The sequence below is a fragment of the Xyrauchen texanus genome, chromosome 37 (assembly GCF_025860055.1).
Source record: "Xyrauchen texanus isolate HMW12.3.18 chromosome 37, RBS_HiC_50CHRs, whole genome shotgun sequence".
Classification (NCBI taxonomy): Eukaryota; Metazoa; Chordata; class Actinopteri; order Cypriniformes; family Catostomidae; genus Xyrauchen; species Xyrauchen texanus.
Window position 1 is genome coordinate 31,636,514 of NC_068312.1, and position 18,416 is coordinate 31,654,929.

General features: G+C 37.5%; 1 protein-coding gene across 1 annotated transcript; it reads right to left on the reverse strand.

Annotated features, from left to right (window-relative positions):
* Positions 1–575: 575 nt before the first annotated feature.
* On the reverse strand, positions 576–17,201 carry LOC127630807 (LON peptidase N-terminal domain and RING finger protein 1-like). Its single transcript, XM_052108602.1, has 12 exons — positions 16,499–17,201; positions 12,025–12,140; positions 10,098–10,220; positions 7,504–7,689; positions 6,901–7,126; positions 6,413–6,521; positions 5,892–6,006; positions 5,600–5,721; positions 4,614–4,772; positions 3,763–3,925; positions 2,996–3,148; positions 576–2,317 (listed from the first exon to the last, which is right to left on the reverse strand). The coding sequence occupies exons 1-12, from the start codon at positions 17,103–17,105 to the stop codon at positions 2,162–2,164; spliced, it is 2,235 nt and encodes a 744-aa protein (XP_051964562.1). The 5' UTR covers positions 17,106–17,201; the 3' UTR covers positions 576–2,161.
* Between the last annotated feature and the right edge of the window lie 1,215 nt (positions 17,202–18,416).

The following is an 18,416-nucleotide window of genomic DNA, read 5'->3' on the forward strand; positions in this document are numbered from 1 at the left end:
TTAAATGGCATAAATGGTGATGTCTCTCTCTACCTATACCCACAGGAAATCCCACTCATCCATTCCAAATCAGCATGTTCTGGTGAAGTGCCTGAAACCAACAAAGTTAGGTGAACCAAAGTATCTGGGCCTGACTACAGTGCTGGCAGTGACCAGAACGGGAGTGCTGACTGACCTTCAACCACAGTGGATCCACGTAAGCCACGTGAAACCTACACCTGACTGGTTCAAGGGTGAACGGCGAAAGCACTGGAGGAGCTGAACACGCAGCGCCAAACAGTCAACATGGAAACATTCTTACTGATGCACCTTTTATGGCAGGCGGTCGTGTCTACTCCCATCTGCCCAGTGCCATCACAACAGCAAACAGTCACAAGAGTAATTCCAAGAAAGCTCATTCTGATTCTAATCAGAACAGAAAACAAATCTGTGTTATGAAACGTCTGCTGTTGCACAATCAATGACACTGTGCTGCCACCTTTTGGAGGTTTATATGTAGGCAACTGTATGCATTAAATATATAACAATTATAATTAGATACAAAAAGCAGAGATACAATGAAAACAAAAGTGTATTTTATTTGAAAATTGATAACTTAAATATTTTAGTAAAAAAATCATTTTTTTTCCAAAACAAAATGATTTACATAAAGCCATTATTTGACATATTTTACACACTGAAAAGGATTTTGGCAAATTAAGTAAAACAGAATTATTTCTCCGGAATGCAAAAACCCAAGCTGATTCATTATACCATGAGAGCAGAATGCAACTAGGTATTATAAGGCAAAAGTTATTCTGCACACAAGCATGAAACATGTATGAGCTAAAGACAATTCAACATTCAACAGTCAATTTTCAGAATGCTTGCTGGATTTTATAGCAGTATGATGCTGGTTGCAGGCAACGATAGACTGTTCTGATCCATATGTCAAAATTTTGCCAGTTTCCCTTTACAATTTATTTAGTACAAACACACTTAAAAATATTGATAACACAAACTTGCCTTAAAATTAACAAGTTGTAGTGGATTTGACAGAGAGTGGAGCTTGTACCTTAGAGACACTTACAATGTTGATCTTTTGTTGCTTTTTTGATCAGCCAATAACCAAAACAAACCAATCCATCTGAGACTAAACTTTAAATGTCCTAATCATGAGTGCATTTCCTCTAAAGAAATAAATCTATGATAAATAATATCTTCAGCACTGTGCCTATTTTTGAGAAGAAAGTTACAGATAGAACAAGACTGCGTGAGCTTCAATATCATCCAGTACTGTGGAACAAATGCAAAAGTCTTCGATGGGCTTCTCTCTATCTTCGGCTACTCTGCTGCTTGGAGACAAAAAGATAATGTGCGTGCTTGACAGTTACGGTGACAGAAAGCTTGGCTGGAAGCTCTGAAGTGACATATTTGCCTTTCATTTATCCAGAGTTTTAAGAAATGAAGATTTAGTAAGATGCCAAAAATGTCATGCCCTCTACCTTGTTGCCCAAAAATCTGCATGAAAGATATTGTCTCTGAAGATGCTTTCAGTCTATTCAAACACACTCACAAAACATGACATGATTATGTCTTAAGTGTTGGAATGCTCTCCAGCAACATTTCTGCCTTCAAAGCACTGTATGGAGGCTTTGGGCATCAAAAGAAAACAAGCTACACTATATTTAATTTGACTGTTTAACCTAAAGGAGATCTGACAGATTGTTTGACTGCCATAATAAATACTACAGGAGGGGATGTTGTACAACACTCATCTCAACTCAATATTCAACAAATATATAAATACCCTTAAAGGAATATGTCAACATGAAATAACAATTCTGTCATCATTTACTCACCCTCATGTCAATCCAAACCTGTTTGACTTTTTTTCTTCAGTGTAACACAAATGAGGTCATGACAGAATTGTAATATTTGGTGGACAATTCCTTTAAAACAATGCTCTCTGAGGTGGTGGTGATGGACAGATCAGTATGACACCATGAAAAACACTTCATTCTTAAAACTCTTGGCATGAGTTACATCTGACCCCAGATGGAAGTATGTGCAGGGTTTCAGTCGAGTCTCCATGGAATCTCATCAGTTCTTGAATCCAACGTGTGTGTGTGTGTGTGTGTGTGTGTGTGTGTGTGTGTGTGTGTGTGTAAGGAAGCTCTAGTCACTGGGGAAGGTTCTGCAGGTAGGTAAGGATGTGTTGGATCTTGACTAGTCGTTCTTTTAGAGTTGTCATGGAAAGGACAGACAGCTGGTAACGAGGATCGACAGGAAGAACAGCTAGCAGCCACCAACAGCATGCTGGACCATTAGGTGTGACCTGCAAAACAGAGAAACAGTGTGTTCAGTGTCTTAGGGTAGTCTTGCCAGACTGGTAAAAATTGTTTAAAAATACAATTATGTTGCTTGTTTCTAATGCTAAATGCTCTTTTTGGACTGGAGTGAAAGTTTAGAGTTCTGAAAGTTAAAGTGTGTTTTAATATTTCATTAAGTTTTTTCAGATCAGAAGGACATTTTTATTCCTCATGATATGACCCCTTTAACATTTCATGCTTGGTTTTGTAAAGAGAAACAATCAGCCAAACAAAACTACATTGTGCATGTCTCTAAAATCAACCATACAAACCATTGCCCTTACATAGAAATCATGGGACGTTTTGGCCCATCAAATCTTAGTCTCCTCATAAGGACAGTCTGTTTTTCTCTTACACAACCATGACCTCTGTTATCATTCAAAGTATGCCTTCACTCTTCAGGACAACTGCTAATATGTTTACCAGACTTAGTGTGTATTTGTATGAGCATATTTGTTCCTGATTGTGAAAGCTGTCAAGTTCACTTCCGTTCTTTCTGACATATATATGGTGTAACTGTTCTTGAGTCTTATGTAAGCATAACCCTGATTGCAGTTTGACCCACTTCTTCCTGCCCAGCCTGCTGTAGAAGAAAAGTGGACAGGGCTTCTATGTGTAGTGGGGATTAATCGAGTGGGAATTACCTGGATGTCAGCCTCTCTCTCAGGCATTGGGCCAAAATGCTGCAGGATCTGGTTCCGGAAACGGTTCTCCAGGTTCTGGAACCATTTGCGGGCCTGGTCATACACCTGATCGTGCAAAACTTGTAGTTTCTCCAATTCTTCCACGTCATTTACCTAAAACACAAAAAATGGATACATTTTAATAGATAAAAGAGTCTTTTTCCAACACAGTATCCTTTTTACAGATTGACCAATATTGCTTTTTGTGACCTATGCAATACTGATTATTTTTTAGTTTTATTGTACGATAACTGATATGCAAAACTGATTTGTATTCAATCATATTTTTGACACAATCATGACAAAATAATTATAAACTACAACAATAATAATATATAATATAAATTCAGAATATTTTAAACATAATAATAACAATATTACTATTGACAATTATATAAAGTAAATTATATTATTATTAAAATTATTTTCCATTGATCTCTCACTGATTTCTACTGATCAAGTAGAAAATGTGAAAATCAGTCAAAATAAAATCTGTCTCTAATCTTTACTTACATTTAGCAGATGCTTTTATCCAAAGTGACTTAACAAATGAGAAGTATATCAAAATATTGTCATTAAATTAAAACTTTATATCAAACTAAACTGGAGGACATATGTCTCTTAAATGTTTTCAAAAGAGACTTCCCTGCGGATTTATACCTTTTATATGCAACTCAATTATTCAAGATTTCAATTATGTGATCTAACACTCTAGCAGTGGTGTATACCTTCATATCCTTAAGATATTCAATGCTGGCGATACAATATCCATCTCTCATTCCCCGCGAGAGAACGTGAAATCTCTTCCCACCAATTGTATCCACGATTGAGCGTCCGTCTGGGAGAAAATGTACACTGCGAATCTGGAGCATGCAGCCATAGTCCACAAACCTTCAGAAATAATACATCAAAATATACATCAACTTTATACCTAATAAAAAAAAACATAATCTCACAGATCCTTTACTTTTTGTTTATTGTATCTATTTGTTCAAATGTCATGAACATTTTCATTATGTATTGTCATATGTTATGTTCAGTCATTTACATCTATTGTACAGATGAAATCAGAAGTTTACATACACCTTAGCCAAATACATTTAAATTCAGTTTTTCACAATTCATGACATTTAATATAGAAAACATTCCTTGTCTTTGGTCAGTTAGGATCACTACTTTATTTTAAGAATGTGAAATGTCAGAAAAATAGTAGAGAACTGTTTATTTCAGCTTTTATATCTTTCATCACATTCCCAGTGGGTCAGATGTTTACATACACTTTGTTAGTATTTGGCAGCATTGCCTTTAAATTGTTTAAATTGTGTTAAACATTTCGGGTAGGCTTCCACAAGCTTCTCACAATAAGTTGCTGGAATTGTGGCCCATTTCTCCAGACAGAACTGGTGTAACTGAGTCAGGTTTGTAGGCCCCCTTGCTCGCACATGCTTTTTCAGTTCTGCCCACAAATATTCTATTGAATTGAGGTCAGGGCTTTGTGATGGCCACTCCAATACCTTGACTTTGTTGTCCTTTGACTTTGTTTTGCCACAACTTTAGAGGTATGCTTGGGGTCACTTACCCTTTCTGGGGGTCGTTGATGCACATGCCAAACTGACGTGTGCCAGTTTCCATGCAGCGTCGGATCATAAGACGATACCGTGGCTCAAACACATGGAGGGGGCAAGGCACAGTGGGGTAGGCCATGGTACAGACAAAGATGGGCACATTCTTTGTTAAACTAGGGAGAGACAGAAAACATAGAGAAAGCTTGTTTATCATATTCTGTTCAGTGTGATTAGATGTGGAGTTGTCCTGGTTATGCTAACAGTGTGTATGAGTGTTTGAGAAACAAAACTAGAGCACCACAGCAAAATAAATAATGATTGAAATTTTACTTCAGTTAAGAGCTTGCAGTCCGAATTAAAGAAATACAAAGACAACACATTTTCAATTACTTTGCAGCATGTACATTATACACTTAAACAAACAGAAATGCATGACCATTGTATTTCCATTCATGAACAAATAACTCTCATGAGCCGATTCTTTAATAAGTCTCACATTGTCCCGAGTTAGCATTTCAATGGTTTGAATCATTCTTACTAATAATTTACTCAATCTGCCAGAGCAATTAATTAATTGACATCTGACTTCATTCACGTCAGACTCAAAATGAACTGAAAATTGTTACCATATGTATTAAACCCTCCATCCATCCATCCATCGTCAGCCGCTTATCCTGTGTACAGGGTCGCGGGGGGCTGGAGCCTATCCCAGCTAACATTGGGCGAAAGGCGGGGGACACCCTGGACAGGTCGCCAGTCCATCACAGGGCCACACATAGACAGACATACACTCACACTCACCTCCACATCCACACCTAGGGCAATTTTTTTGGTATTAAACCCTCAATGGACCATATTAAGAAATGTGGTTTCAGTATCAGTACCGAGTCTGCTTGTTTGTATAATTCATAACAGTGTTTTTTTTTTGGGTCTGTGTAATAAATGGGATTTAAATAAATAAATAAAAAAGTCACAAACACTGGTGTGTCTGTATGCTTACTCGGAGAGCTCTTTTGTTTCATCTGTGTGCAGTTTCAATCTCTCTGAATGTTCCTCGGACAGATACTGCTTAATGATGTTGTCCAGCACTCGTGTGATTGTATACTTTCTAAAGGCAAGGTACTGTGTAGAAAAACAGCAAATACAGAGAGATGGAGTAAAAGAGTGATTACATATCTTCAAATTGTTTAAAAACAAATGAAAATCTGCAACAATGTATATTCAAGGTACAAAACAAATTTTCAACGTGTTTAACTGGAAATGATTTTGCTAATAGATTTTAGACAAACTACCTCTTTGAGACTTTCTTTGCATAGAGGGCACTGCGGGTTGTGATCTAGACAGCGCTCCAGACAGTTTTTACAGAAGGTGTGACCACAGGGTGTTGTGACGGGCTGATAGAACAATCTAGAAAAGAGAAGGAGACGATGTTGAGCTAAACAAAACAACCAAGCTGACTGACACTTTCAATTTGAATATGGTGTAAAAACAGATATGGTGACAACAAACACACTTGGACTGAGATTTAGATATTGAACTTGCAGTCTGACAGCCAAGGAGTTTTTGTTTTCTGAAGAATGCTGTCTAAGGCAACTTTACAAGCTCCATTTATTTGTCTTTCTTGTGGCTACATACATACACTGCAGTTAAATATAGTTGTCACTCCACTTCTGAGAGCTTAAAAGAGTAGTTCACCCAAAATGTTGTCATCATTTACACACCCCTTATGTTGCTCCAAACACAAAACTACGTTCAGTTCTACATGTTCTATTTCTAGTATATGACTTCTTCTAAAAACATGCTTGTCTCTCACCTCATGCAGAGGGAGCATTCAAAATCATTTGGGTCCAGCAAGTGTTTTGGCAGGGTTCGAAGAGACTTGGTTTTCTCTGTCACCACAGGAGTAGCACTGCAGGCAGTCACTGAAGAAGAAAGTTCGAAGAGAGAATGGAATGGAGACTTTATACAGGGCAAAACCTAAAAACTTCTTTTTGTGAGATTACTTGTGTTTAAAAAGCGTGCTTGTATTATTTGTATTTTAAAAAAAAAATACCACTTGGTTTGATATGTTAATACTGAATGCAATGACAATCCTAAACTAAGTGTTAAATACTTTTTTTGCAAAATTGTAGACTATGATCAGCATCAACACTGATTGCAAGGTTGCAAAAGGTCATTGGAAAGCCACAGGCCATTTAGGTTTGGTAGTCATACAAATGTTCTGTCAATCACACTAAACGCTGTCATGTGTCATGGTGTCTTGACATCAAACAGGCCTATTTGTTAGGCGAGACGACTTACCTAAATGCTTTTTATGTTTACTGCCATGGTTGTAAGCCACACCAGGCCCAGCTCCAGACACAGAAAGCTTCCTCTTCAGTAGCGCCCCTTTTTCTGGGTCACCCAACTGGGGGGCGGATCTAACTCTTTTAAGCCCCTCGTCTACAGCCCCAACCATCCCGTGAGCACGAAGGGAGTGAGCTCTGCTCAGGCAAGAACGCTCTAAACTTTCACATTGACCTGATTTCTGTAAACATGAAAAATTCAGATGTTTAAGGTATTTGGCCGAACAATTGACTACTAACGTCACTAACTTGATACTTAGTTATAGAACACATAGTAGTTATAAAGTTCTATTCAAATAGACAGTGATACATTGTGTCCTAACCAGATGCAATGCAAAAAGATTCCAGCAACAAGCAATTTGTCTTTCCAATTTGTCTGTGCGATGTGGCACAATCACAGCCAATCAGAACTTATTTGATGTTTAATGTACAGTTATAAGGAGCAGATTTTGGAAATAGAAATAGAAACCAAGTCTACAGGATGGCCTGTTGCTTGTTGTGGTTGCTTGCTGTTTGGACAATGTTTCTAATTCAGAACGGTGCAGGATGGGCAGCTTACCTCCGAGTTTTCAGGGGGCGGTTGAGTAGATACTGCCCGATGGACTTTCATTTTTGTGTACTGATTTTGGTCCTGGCCCTCGGCTGCCAGGGTTTTACAGCGCAGGTGAGGGGAGGTAGTCTGGGCTGTCTCTTTCAAACCCACCTTGACATTCTCACAAGCTGGAGATAACAGGTCATGCAAGATCTGAAAAATGGAGAACAAAGAACATGGAAGAGAACGATTTAAAACACAGGGACATTTTGAGGTTTTATACACAATGCAGCTAAGAATATAGATGAGACGTTTTCATATGTTAATATGTTTAATAATCTGCAAGTTTTGCAAATAGTTTACAAAAAGTACCAAAAGATAGCATAGTATTAACATGCTTTTTTGGGATGTGTACCATGGTAATACCATGGTGTTCTTTTAAGTACCATGGAGTACCATGCAAATATCATGATATATGAGTATGATAATCATGCAAAAGAACCACAGCATCACCATCAACATGTAAATGAATTTTCAAGACAGTTGAAGTCAACCAAACAGTTTAAACAGAGTAACAATCTATTTACACAAGGAATAACACTTATAACATTCAACCCTTAACAATTTTTTAACCAAATGTAGTCAGGTAGATTCAGTAATTTAAATAAAACCAGTTAATTTAGATGTCGAATGTTTAGAAGACATTTACAGCTTAATCTTCATTATATTGCTCTGTATTGCAATATTGCTTAAGTTCAATTTCGAATCGACAAACAGTTTGGTTGCTGACATGAACCACTGTTTCAACTAATCTGATGTTTAATTTCATACCTCATAGCTCTATCTCTGTCACAAAAGTTGACCTTGATGCCAGTAAGTCAGATCATTCATGAATGTCTAAATGATAATTGACAGCTCTGGGGTAAGTAGGGTGAAGAAGCCATATTAGGTCAGTCTGCCTGTAAACCAGACTATGCGGAGTATGTTGGCCTATACAGTACTTGGTCACACACTGGAGTGAGAAAGAGCTCTGATGTTAGTTGAGTTAAACGGCCCTGTAAGTGCTGGGAATGACTGACTGTTTTTAAAACACAAATCAAATAAGCATATTGTAAGTATATAAGGCAGTTTAAGACTTCTTATTAAACACTAGACTTCGTGCTCCATTTACTCCCATTCGTAAGCATCCGAACACAGGAGACTGAAAATCCAGGCTCACAGCTCATACAAAGACATTTTGTATTCCTCTGCATACCAAAGTTCAAGTTTGGTAAACTCCGACCAGCAAATTCAAATAGCCAGAGGACGTTTGAACAATAGAGGATCTAAATGTTACACTCTGACCTCTGGGCACAATCAGGGCTGGACTGGGAAGAGAAGTCGGCCCGGGATTTTACATAGCATATACGGGGGTGGGATGCATTTCGCATGGCCAGTCCGCACCTGATCGGCCCCAAAGTGCATCGGCCCACCAGGAAAATAATTGGTTTGCCAGATTACCAGTCCAAATGTACACTGAAAAATACACAGATAAAGCAATGCTCACTGTGCATTTTTCTTGCCTTTCCATTTGCTTAGGCAGAAAGTCACAAGGCTTGGCCCATCATAAATAACATACAGATTTTAATTATGTACTGTTCTATTCATATGAAAATCAGTTTGGACAGATCTTATTACAATTTAATTTTGTTTGAAAAGTAAACCTTTTAAGACACAAATAACTAGAACATGTTTTGTCACACTTTGACTTAAATGTCAATCAGTCCTGTCCCCAGTGTATTGACCTCCAAGTTCCGTACTGCCTTTGAATCAATGCTATTGTGAGACTGTACCTAGTGTGTCAACAAATGGCTTTATTTAGTGCACAAATCTGAATAAACAGATAGTGGAGCCACCGTTGAGCCTGTGCACTTGCATCCTCTCATTTAGCTGATTTCACTAGAGCTGTATATTGCCCTATAAAGCCAATCATATTAAATACTGTTTTCTTCTCCAAAAGTTTGTTTTTGCCTTTATTTATTTAAAGTATGGAAGATAAAAGACAGAAAATGATGGGGAGAAGGAAGAAGAACAGGAATGAGAAATGTTAAATGTCAAGAGTGCATGAGGTAACTGCAAGGCCATAGCTCCAACACAAATGCAAACATTTGGTCTGGCTAATATAGTCAATTATATAGGTTTTTTGGTACATGTGTGTAAATCAGAAATAAAATCTATATTAAATAGCTGCAAAGTGAAAATGGCCTAAAATTGTTCATGACATTTTTATTGACCTAAAGCTAATTTTTGTACAAATAATGTCAATTTAATATATAATTTATATATATAATGCCATTGTATATAGCAAAGCCTTGTCTGTGTAGTCGGCTGTGGCACTGAAACTCTTAAACTCTGTAGTCAAAAGACTACACATCAGTGTAATGCAATTCCACTTACCACCCCTCGAAGAGAGAGTGTGCTAGCTATACCATGACATTATTCAAAATGTCAATCCATATCAAAATATAAATCACAATGCAGGGCTTTAATTGAATCATCAACCAAAATGGATATTACCATACATCAGCATCTAATAACTATATATTAGGCCCTATATGCCAACAGAGAGAGATTAATCTCACCAATTCCACCTCTTGTTTAGCAAGATGGAAGTTTTCATCTATTGCCAAACACTGTAGGAAGACTTGCAGAGATTCATCTACATGACCCATCTCTTGGAGAATCTTTGCTTTGTGGAAATATCCCTGCAAGTAAGAGAGAAAAACAGAGTGAGCCAAGGGTTTCCAGTGGCACAGATGCTGTTTTTGGGTTAATCTGATCAGAATACTTGAAGGTCTAGCCCTGTTAAATGGCCCGAAGGCTAATAACAGTACTAGACACTCTGACATCCTCTCTAACACACACAACAAGCATATAAATAGATGAACACACATGAGTGACCCACATTTTATCCCCTTATCCCACTTGGCTGTCTGTATCTCCTTAACTCACTTGTCAGCTTTGCAAACATTGTGTAATTACTCAATTATGTGATTACCACGATGGCATCCCTTTACAGGTTTTTCCGCTGTAAATAGCATAAATGCAGCAGGGTAGTTTACATTAAATTTCAAGCATTTTCAGCAGTGTCCCATGGTGTGACATAATTCTATTATTAATCTAAATCAATTTTCAACCAAATTTGTCCAATATTTCTAAAATGATTACACATGCAGTTTTATGATTCTCACGAAACCGCTCAAGAAAATGTCCTGTTCATTTTTAACCCCTAATTAATACCAAAAAAATTATATTGTTTGTTTAAGGAAAAAGAGGTCTACATTAACGACCACTGACAATTTTTTGCTTTGTGACATAATTTATTTAGCATTTTTGCACATTTTACCCCCCAATTATCATTACAGTAACACACACCCAGACATTTTACTTTTGTTATTCTCAATCTTTTTGATAAAGATTCTCATTACCGTAACACATTTATTTTTTTAATGTACTTCAGTAAAAAATAAATAAATAAATTAGCTGTTGTCCAATGATTTTCTAAAATAATTTACAATTGAAATAATATATATATTTTTTTTAATTCAAACTGCAGGAATGAAAATATCATAATTTACCCTTTTTTTCCCCAGCATTGCAGTAATTAAAACTGAGGGTAAAATGGGTGAAACTGTCATGAAAACAATGTCACAATGTAAAATCTTAATGGTCCTAAAAATAAGATTAATTTCTATGTGCAAAATATAATTTCTTGTTTGGTTCTTTGGATTTTGGAGTAAAATAGGACCAGGACATTTTCTTGAGGTTTCGGGAGGTGCCCCCTCACAATGACACCGCAGGACCATATAAAATGGAGGCAAAATGGTGTTAAACATAAAAAAAAAAACTGACCACTTATAGGACCTTAGATATACAAATTTCCTTACATCCATAGATTTTTAAAAAAAAATTACATTTTAACCTAAAAACCTGATGACTGAAACTGAGTTGTTTCAACTAATATGGGTTCGATTTGAGGTAAACACGGGACCATTTTTCCATCCCACACCTGCCCATCCATTCTACTCGATGTTCACCTGCTCTTAGCCTGCAGTGATTTTCTTCCTGACCTCTCATGTTCCTGCAAACCCACATTTGTTTTCCAAATAGCCCAAAAGCCATACAAATAGACAACAAGTGTGCACAAAGAATGTTTTATTTTTCTGTTATTGCTATTATCAGATGACGTGTGAAATGATGCCCATCTAACTTGGTTGATTTTTTAACACTAAATTAACCATCTTTTAGTCTGAGTTTTACATCCTTTGATGACACAGAGTCCACGCTTTGACCTGCCATTCTTCTAAAGCACCGATGATTTCCTGCACAGCCTGCTTTAAATATTGGATAATTTTATGCACAATTTCTGTGAGAATCTACAAAAAGTGAAGCAGCAATAGAAAGCATCTAACCTCTGAGTTTGCCAATGTTTTTTTAAAGCAGCAATCCAACTATTACAACACTAGTATCACCATGGATCATCTGTGGCTTAAACATGCACAGACATACCTCTGGGGATGGAGTAGCACTAAGACAAGACTCCCAGTCTTCCAAAGCCTGACGGTACTGCTTCAGTCCTCTATGAGCCTCAGCATGACAAGCTCGCACCCACACATTACTAATGTCTGAGAAAGAGAAAAGGCAAAAGATCATTAAATTACATTGATACTAGATTATTCAAATGACTCATTTGTACAGACAATGGCAAAACCTCCATGCATTTTTGTCAGTCTATCAGCCATTATAATATTTATCATAATACTCCTGATCTCACACATTAAATCTGCAAATATCAGTAGAGTGTTGTCTTCTTAAAGGAGAGGGCACTTGTGTATTGAAATGCTGCATGAATAAATGGAGTGAGTGTGTTTGACACAGCACAAAGTAACCAGCAGCACTGCTTGTTCTTCACAAGGGCAAATAAGGAAACGCCAAATGAGACCAGACTGAAGCACTCTGCTTATGCTGTGTCTCTGATACAGTATGTTCAGTTATGTTAAACATCTGGACCCAACCCTTTTATCAAGATAATCAACTAAGGATCAAAGGATTTCTAAAGAGTAAACACTATCGAAGTGGCCCAATTTATGTGTAGACCCACCTTACGGTTGTTACATTATGTAGCTGTTATGCAACCTAAGCAAATATAATTTCTTCATCATTTCAAAATATCCTGTCATTCACTTAATCAAGATATGATATGAAAACCTTTGCTGAGTTTTTATGAATCAGCAATGAGAAACAAATAATGTGAGTCATTCATTCTTCTTGAGATTCTATCTGCTTTCTCAATAATTAACAAATTATTCAGTAAGGGGGAAAAAGATGTCTGTTACATCACAGCTTCAGTGGCTCCATGAGTGACACTCAGTTTACTTGACCTAGATTATACCAGTATGTCTTACTGCCAGTTTTGGAGAACACTGTTCTTAGCTAGGGAGCAAGGGAACATTAATGACCCTATGAAATGGTTTAACGATACTACATTTCATATTGAAACAGCACATTGGGTTAAAACATGTTCAAATACTAGCTGTAAACCATAACTTGCTACTTGTTATTGCTAGTCAGCAGCAGGTGGTATTTATAATTTAGGGGGAGGGACATTCTTACTCTAGAGCTTGTTTGATTGTTCATCAATATTTTTGGTCCTTTTTCCCTGAAAAGAAAGAATTAAATGCATAATGTATATCAAGAAATGTCAGAAATGAACTTTTCCATTAAAGGGGTCATGACTTGCCTTTTTTATTATTTTAATATGTTCCTTGAGGTACACATATAATATTAAATATACGTCTGTAAAAAGAAAATATGTTATAATTATTTTTGTAAAAAAAATATATATATATATATATATATATATATATATATATATATATATATATATATATATATATATATATATATATATATATATATACAGTGAGGAAAATAAGTATTTGAACACCCTGCTATTTTGCAAGTTCTCCCACTTAGAAATCATGGAGGGTCTGAAATTGTCATCGTAGGTGCATGTCCACTGTGAGAGACATAATCTAAAAAAAAATCCAGAAATCACAATATATGATTTTTCAACTATTTATTTGTATGATACAGCTGCAAATAAGTATTTGAACACCTGAGAAAATCAATGTTAATATTTGGTACAGTAGCCTTTGTTTGCAATTACAGAGGTCAAACGTTTCCTGTAGTTTTTCACCAGGTTTGCACACACTGCAGGAGGGATTTTGGCCCACTCCTCCACACAGATCTTCTCTAGATCAGTCAGGTTTCTGGGCTGTCGCTGAGAAACACGGAGTTTGAGCTCCCTCCAAAGATTCTCTAGGTCTGGAGACTGGCTAGGCCACGCCAGAACCTTGATATGCTTCTTACAGAGCCACTCCTTGGTTATCCTGGCTGTGTGCTTCGGGTCATTGTCATGTTGGAAGACCCAGCCTCGACCCATCTTCAATGCTCTAACTGAGGGAAGGAGGTTGTTCCCCAAAATCTCGCAATACATGGCCCCGGTCATCCTCTCCTTAATACAGTGCAGTCAGCCCTGTCCCATGTGCAGAAAAACACCCCCAAAGCATGATGCTACCACCCCCATGCTTCACAGTAGGGATGGTATTCTTGGGATGGTACTCATCATTCTTCTTCCTCCAAACACGGTTAGTGGAATTATGACCAAAAAGTTCTATTTTGGTCTCATCTGACCACATGACTTTCTCCCATGACTCCTCTGGATCATCCAAATGGTCATTGGCAAACTTAAGACGGGCCTTGACATGTGCTGGTTTAAGCAGGGGAACCTTCCGTGCCATGCATGATTTCAAACCATGACGTCTTAGTGTATTACCAACAGTAACCTTGGAAACGGTGGTCCCAGCTCTTTTCAGGTCATTGACCAGCTCCTCCCATGTAGTTCTGGGCTGATTTCTCACCTTTCTTAGGATCATTGAGACCCCACGAGGTGAGATCTTGAATGGAGCCCCAGTCCGAGGGAGATTGACAGTCATGTTTAGCAGTCACGATTGCTCCAACAGTGGACCTTTCTTCACCAAGCTGCTTGGCAATTTCCCCGTAGCCCTTTCCAGCCTTGTGGAGGTGTACAATTTTGTCTCTAGTGTCTTCGGACAGCTCTTTGGTCTTGGCCATGTTAGTAGTTGGATTCTTACTGATTGTATGGGGTGGACAGGTGTCTTTATGCAGCTAACGACCTCAAACAGGTGCATCTAATTTAGGATAATAAATGGAGTGGAGGTGGACATTTTAAAGGCAGACTAACAGGTCTTTGAGGGTCAGAATTCTAGCTGATAGACAGGTGTTCAAATACTTATTTGCAGCTGTATCATACAAATAAATAGTTAAAAAATCCTATATTGTGATTTCTGGATTTTTTTTTTAGATTATGTCTCTCACAGTGGACATGCACCTACGATGACAATTTCAGACCCCTCCATGATTTCCAAGTGGGAGAACTTGCAAAATAACAGGGTGTTCAAATACTTATTTTCCTCACTGTATATATATATATATATATATATATATATATATATATATATATATATATATATTACTACCCTCATTTCTCTGTCAGAAACACTTGGTTTTGGTGCTGCTTCTCCTTTCAGATTTGAGAGTAAATGCCCACTTTTATAATTGGCTCTCTGCTCTTGACTGATCTGATACAAATGTCTACCACAGTGTGACATCACAATTTGGAGAAAGTAGAGAACAAGTTGTTTTGGCAGCTTGGTTTCAACAGCAGCTCTTTTTGCAGTGAGGAGGAAGTTTTGAGTTCTGAAACGTACAGTATGTTTTTATAGTACGATGTATGTCCTAACTTTGATTCACCCTGAAAATTTGATTCCTCTCTTTCAATGGTGATATATGCTCCCTGGTTTTTATTAACTTCTAATTATTTAAAAATAGTGTCAAATAATTCAGTATAGTCAATTTATTAACATAAATTCTCTATCATAAAATATGTATGCTTTGTTTTATGGAACAATCGGTTTACCAACTCCTAGAATAGAAAATGAAGAAACATTCAGGGTCCTATTTGTCACTTTTAGTGGCATTTTTGCCCCGAGCACTTGTTTATTTCTGACACTGATATCAAGTTAGCGTTGTAAACTTTTAGAAATACACTAGCATACGCGGATGCCTCAAAGCTAAAAGAAATGGTCTAAAAGCCACATAATAACAATTAAACATTGTCCATGAGGTTAAATGTTTGTTGAAGGCCTGCGTCTTGATTTTTAGCTGCTTTTAGCATATCAAATATTATTACTACAATATATCTTATTTCAAATAATTTTAAGTCATCTCATGGCCCCTTTGGAAGTTTACTGAGGCCCCTTGATGGGTTGACTGTTTAGGCTATGATGATGTATCATCAGTGGTTGCTGAGAAACAAATTGATATATTATTTATAAATATATTCTAAGTTAGTTATAAAAGTTACTTATATTATTTAAAATATATATTAAAAGTTCTCAATTATCCCTAAACTGATACTGCAGTCTTTTTAATTTCAATATTATTAGTTGATACTGACCAAAAATAAACACACATAAAAACGCTTTGAACACCTAGGCTGCAAGACTGGGCCACATATTCCCCATACTGCACATTATGATTAGTACGTCGTCTTTATAGTGTAAAACACACTTTTCCTCAGATTACAAAACACTTTTTGTGTGTCACGACCTCCCTTACACAACTCGCTCTGAATGCGCAGGCGCCCTTCACGCGAGTTTTGTAACCGTTTCGCACGCCGGTTACATGATCTAGTGGGTGTGGTTAATGCTTTGACAATCCAAATGTTGGTCATTAAAACTCTCTGTTCACCTCGTAATCTTTATGAATGATAAGACATGGCAACGATGTTGTTATGTACTAACCTTGCGCATGTCTGTATTTTCTTGCGAGGAAAAACACATGACGTTCATAGGACTGACAAAGTGGCATTTCTGTTGTGAAAATGATGGGAACTTACCAGATTCTAATAATTTGCTTGTTAGTGCAATAGCCTTGTCGTACTGTTTACTCCTCAACAGGCTTTCGGCTTCTCCTAGGCATCTCGTTCTCTGAACGTCTTTGGGAAACCACTTCTCTAAAAGTCCACATAAGATCACGTTGTGTCGGGGTTCCCCGGGACTCATCGTGATGTCCTCACTGCAAAGTTTACATTTGGATAAAGGGTTACGCTGTAAACATCTTCTACAATACGAATGTCCACATATCACCGTCACAGGCTCGCCTGTAAAACTATGACAACCGGGGCAGTCAAATTCATTTGTCCATTCGGGCTCACTCTTTGGAAGAGACTCTTCCCTCAATGTCGTCTTGAAGTTGCGCAGAACGCATCCTACTAAAGTGCTCAGTTGGTCCGGTCGAACCGGGCCATACCGAAGAGCCATTGCAAACATATCGACAGCGTCTTTCAGACGGTTTTCTGACGCTAAAGCTTCAGCTTTGAATAAAATAAGTTGATGGTGATCGACATGGTCCTCATCGTCCCAGTCGCCTTCTGTTTTAGATGCTATGAAAAACCTTCCCCTTTCCTCCAAAGCATATTCTTGGTTCAGTCTTTGCAGTGCCATGCTTACGAGTGGCAGATACGCCACTAATTTGGAAAGAAAGAATAAATAGAAAACGTCAAAACATTTTCAGTATTCACAGCACAAGTGAACGTAGTGGCTTGCGCTCGGCAAATACGGTCGTTGTCGCCCATGAGTTATATAAAAGCTCCCATCACGTGACCATCAGCGAGAGCGCCTATTGGCTCGGCGAGACGCATTACAAAACACAAACCCGTCAGAGTTTTGTAACATGCGCTCGCTCGGGACAGCCAGAAATGACTAATATGAAAAATGCATCGATTTTAAAAGCAAAGATGTTAAGTGTGCCATTCATCAGACACACTTGTCATGTATTGTGTACTTTTATGTTGCATGTCTTAGAATAGAAACTGATAGGAATTGAGTGAGATATTCCCTTGGCTGATGGGCTACTTAAATAACAGTGATTACATGAGAACGCCATAACGGTCCGGTTGCACCAGTTATATACGTAAGTTACAACTGAGCAAAGCTGTGGCGTAATTGGGCACTATGTCGCAATGTACGCACTACTAAATATTTGAGCGTTGCACCTAGGTAGGACGTAAACCAACATATGAACTAAATATGTGCAGGAGACTCCGACCAGGATGATTTAATGACATCAGTGAGCTCATGTTTTGCGTGACAGACTATAATAGCCTACTTTAGGCATATGATGATGTTGATATTTCACTTGTATACATTTACGAGAGAGAATATTATGTAAATAAAAAACTTGCTTCTTAGCGGCTCTTTAGCATGAAACTGATCTAAATGTGCCCGGGTTGCGTCGCCCGGTGTCAGGTTTCATCACATACATGATATTAAAATGAATAATTGAATACATTTTCCCAACCTCTTGTATTGTTATTATTATTATTATTATTATTACTATTATTTATATATTGTCCTCATTCATTTTAGACTCAGTTCCCAAATAATGTTAATTCTAGTCTAAATATAGGCTACTATTTATCAAATGTACATTTATTACGTGTCGTAGGCCCTATTTCAATGGGAATATAATTTATTATAGCTGACAGTTAGGTGAGCAAACAAGGTTTTAACATCAACCGTAACAAGATCAAACTAAAATGCATGACCTTTTTTAACACTTCTGTGTACAAATTTGAAGGCTGGATGGATTACAAGTACGTCATATTATGCGACTACGCATTACATACAGAGAGATACAACCTTGCTAAAAGAACAGGTGGTGCAACCAAATTAGGCACTGACTTAGTTACAAACTAACTAGTAGTTAATACCTTAGTTTTAACTTATGCCCCAACGTAAGTGAGACCTTTTATA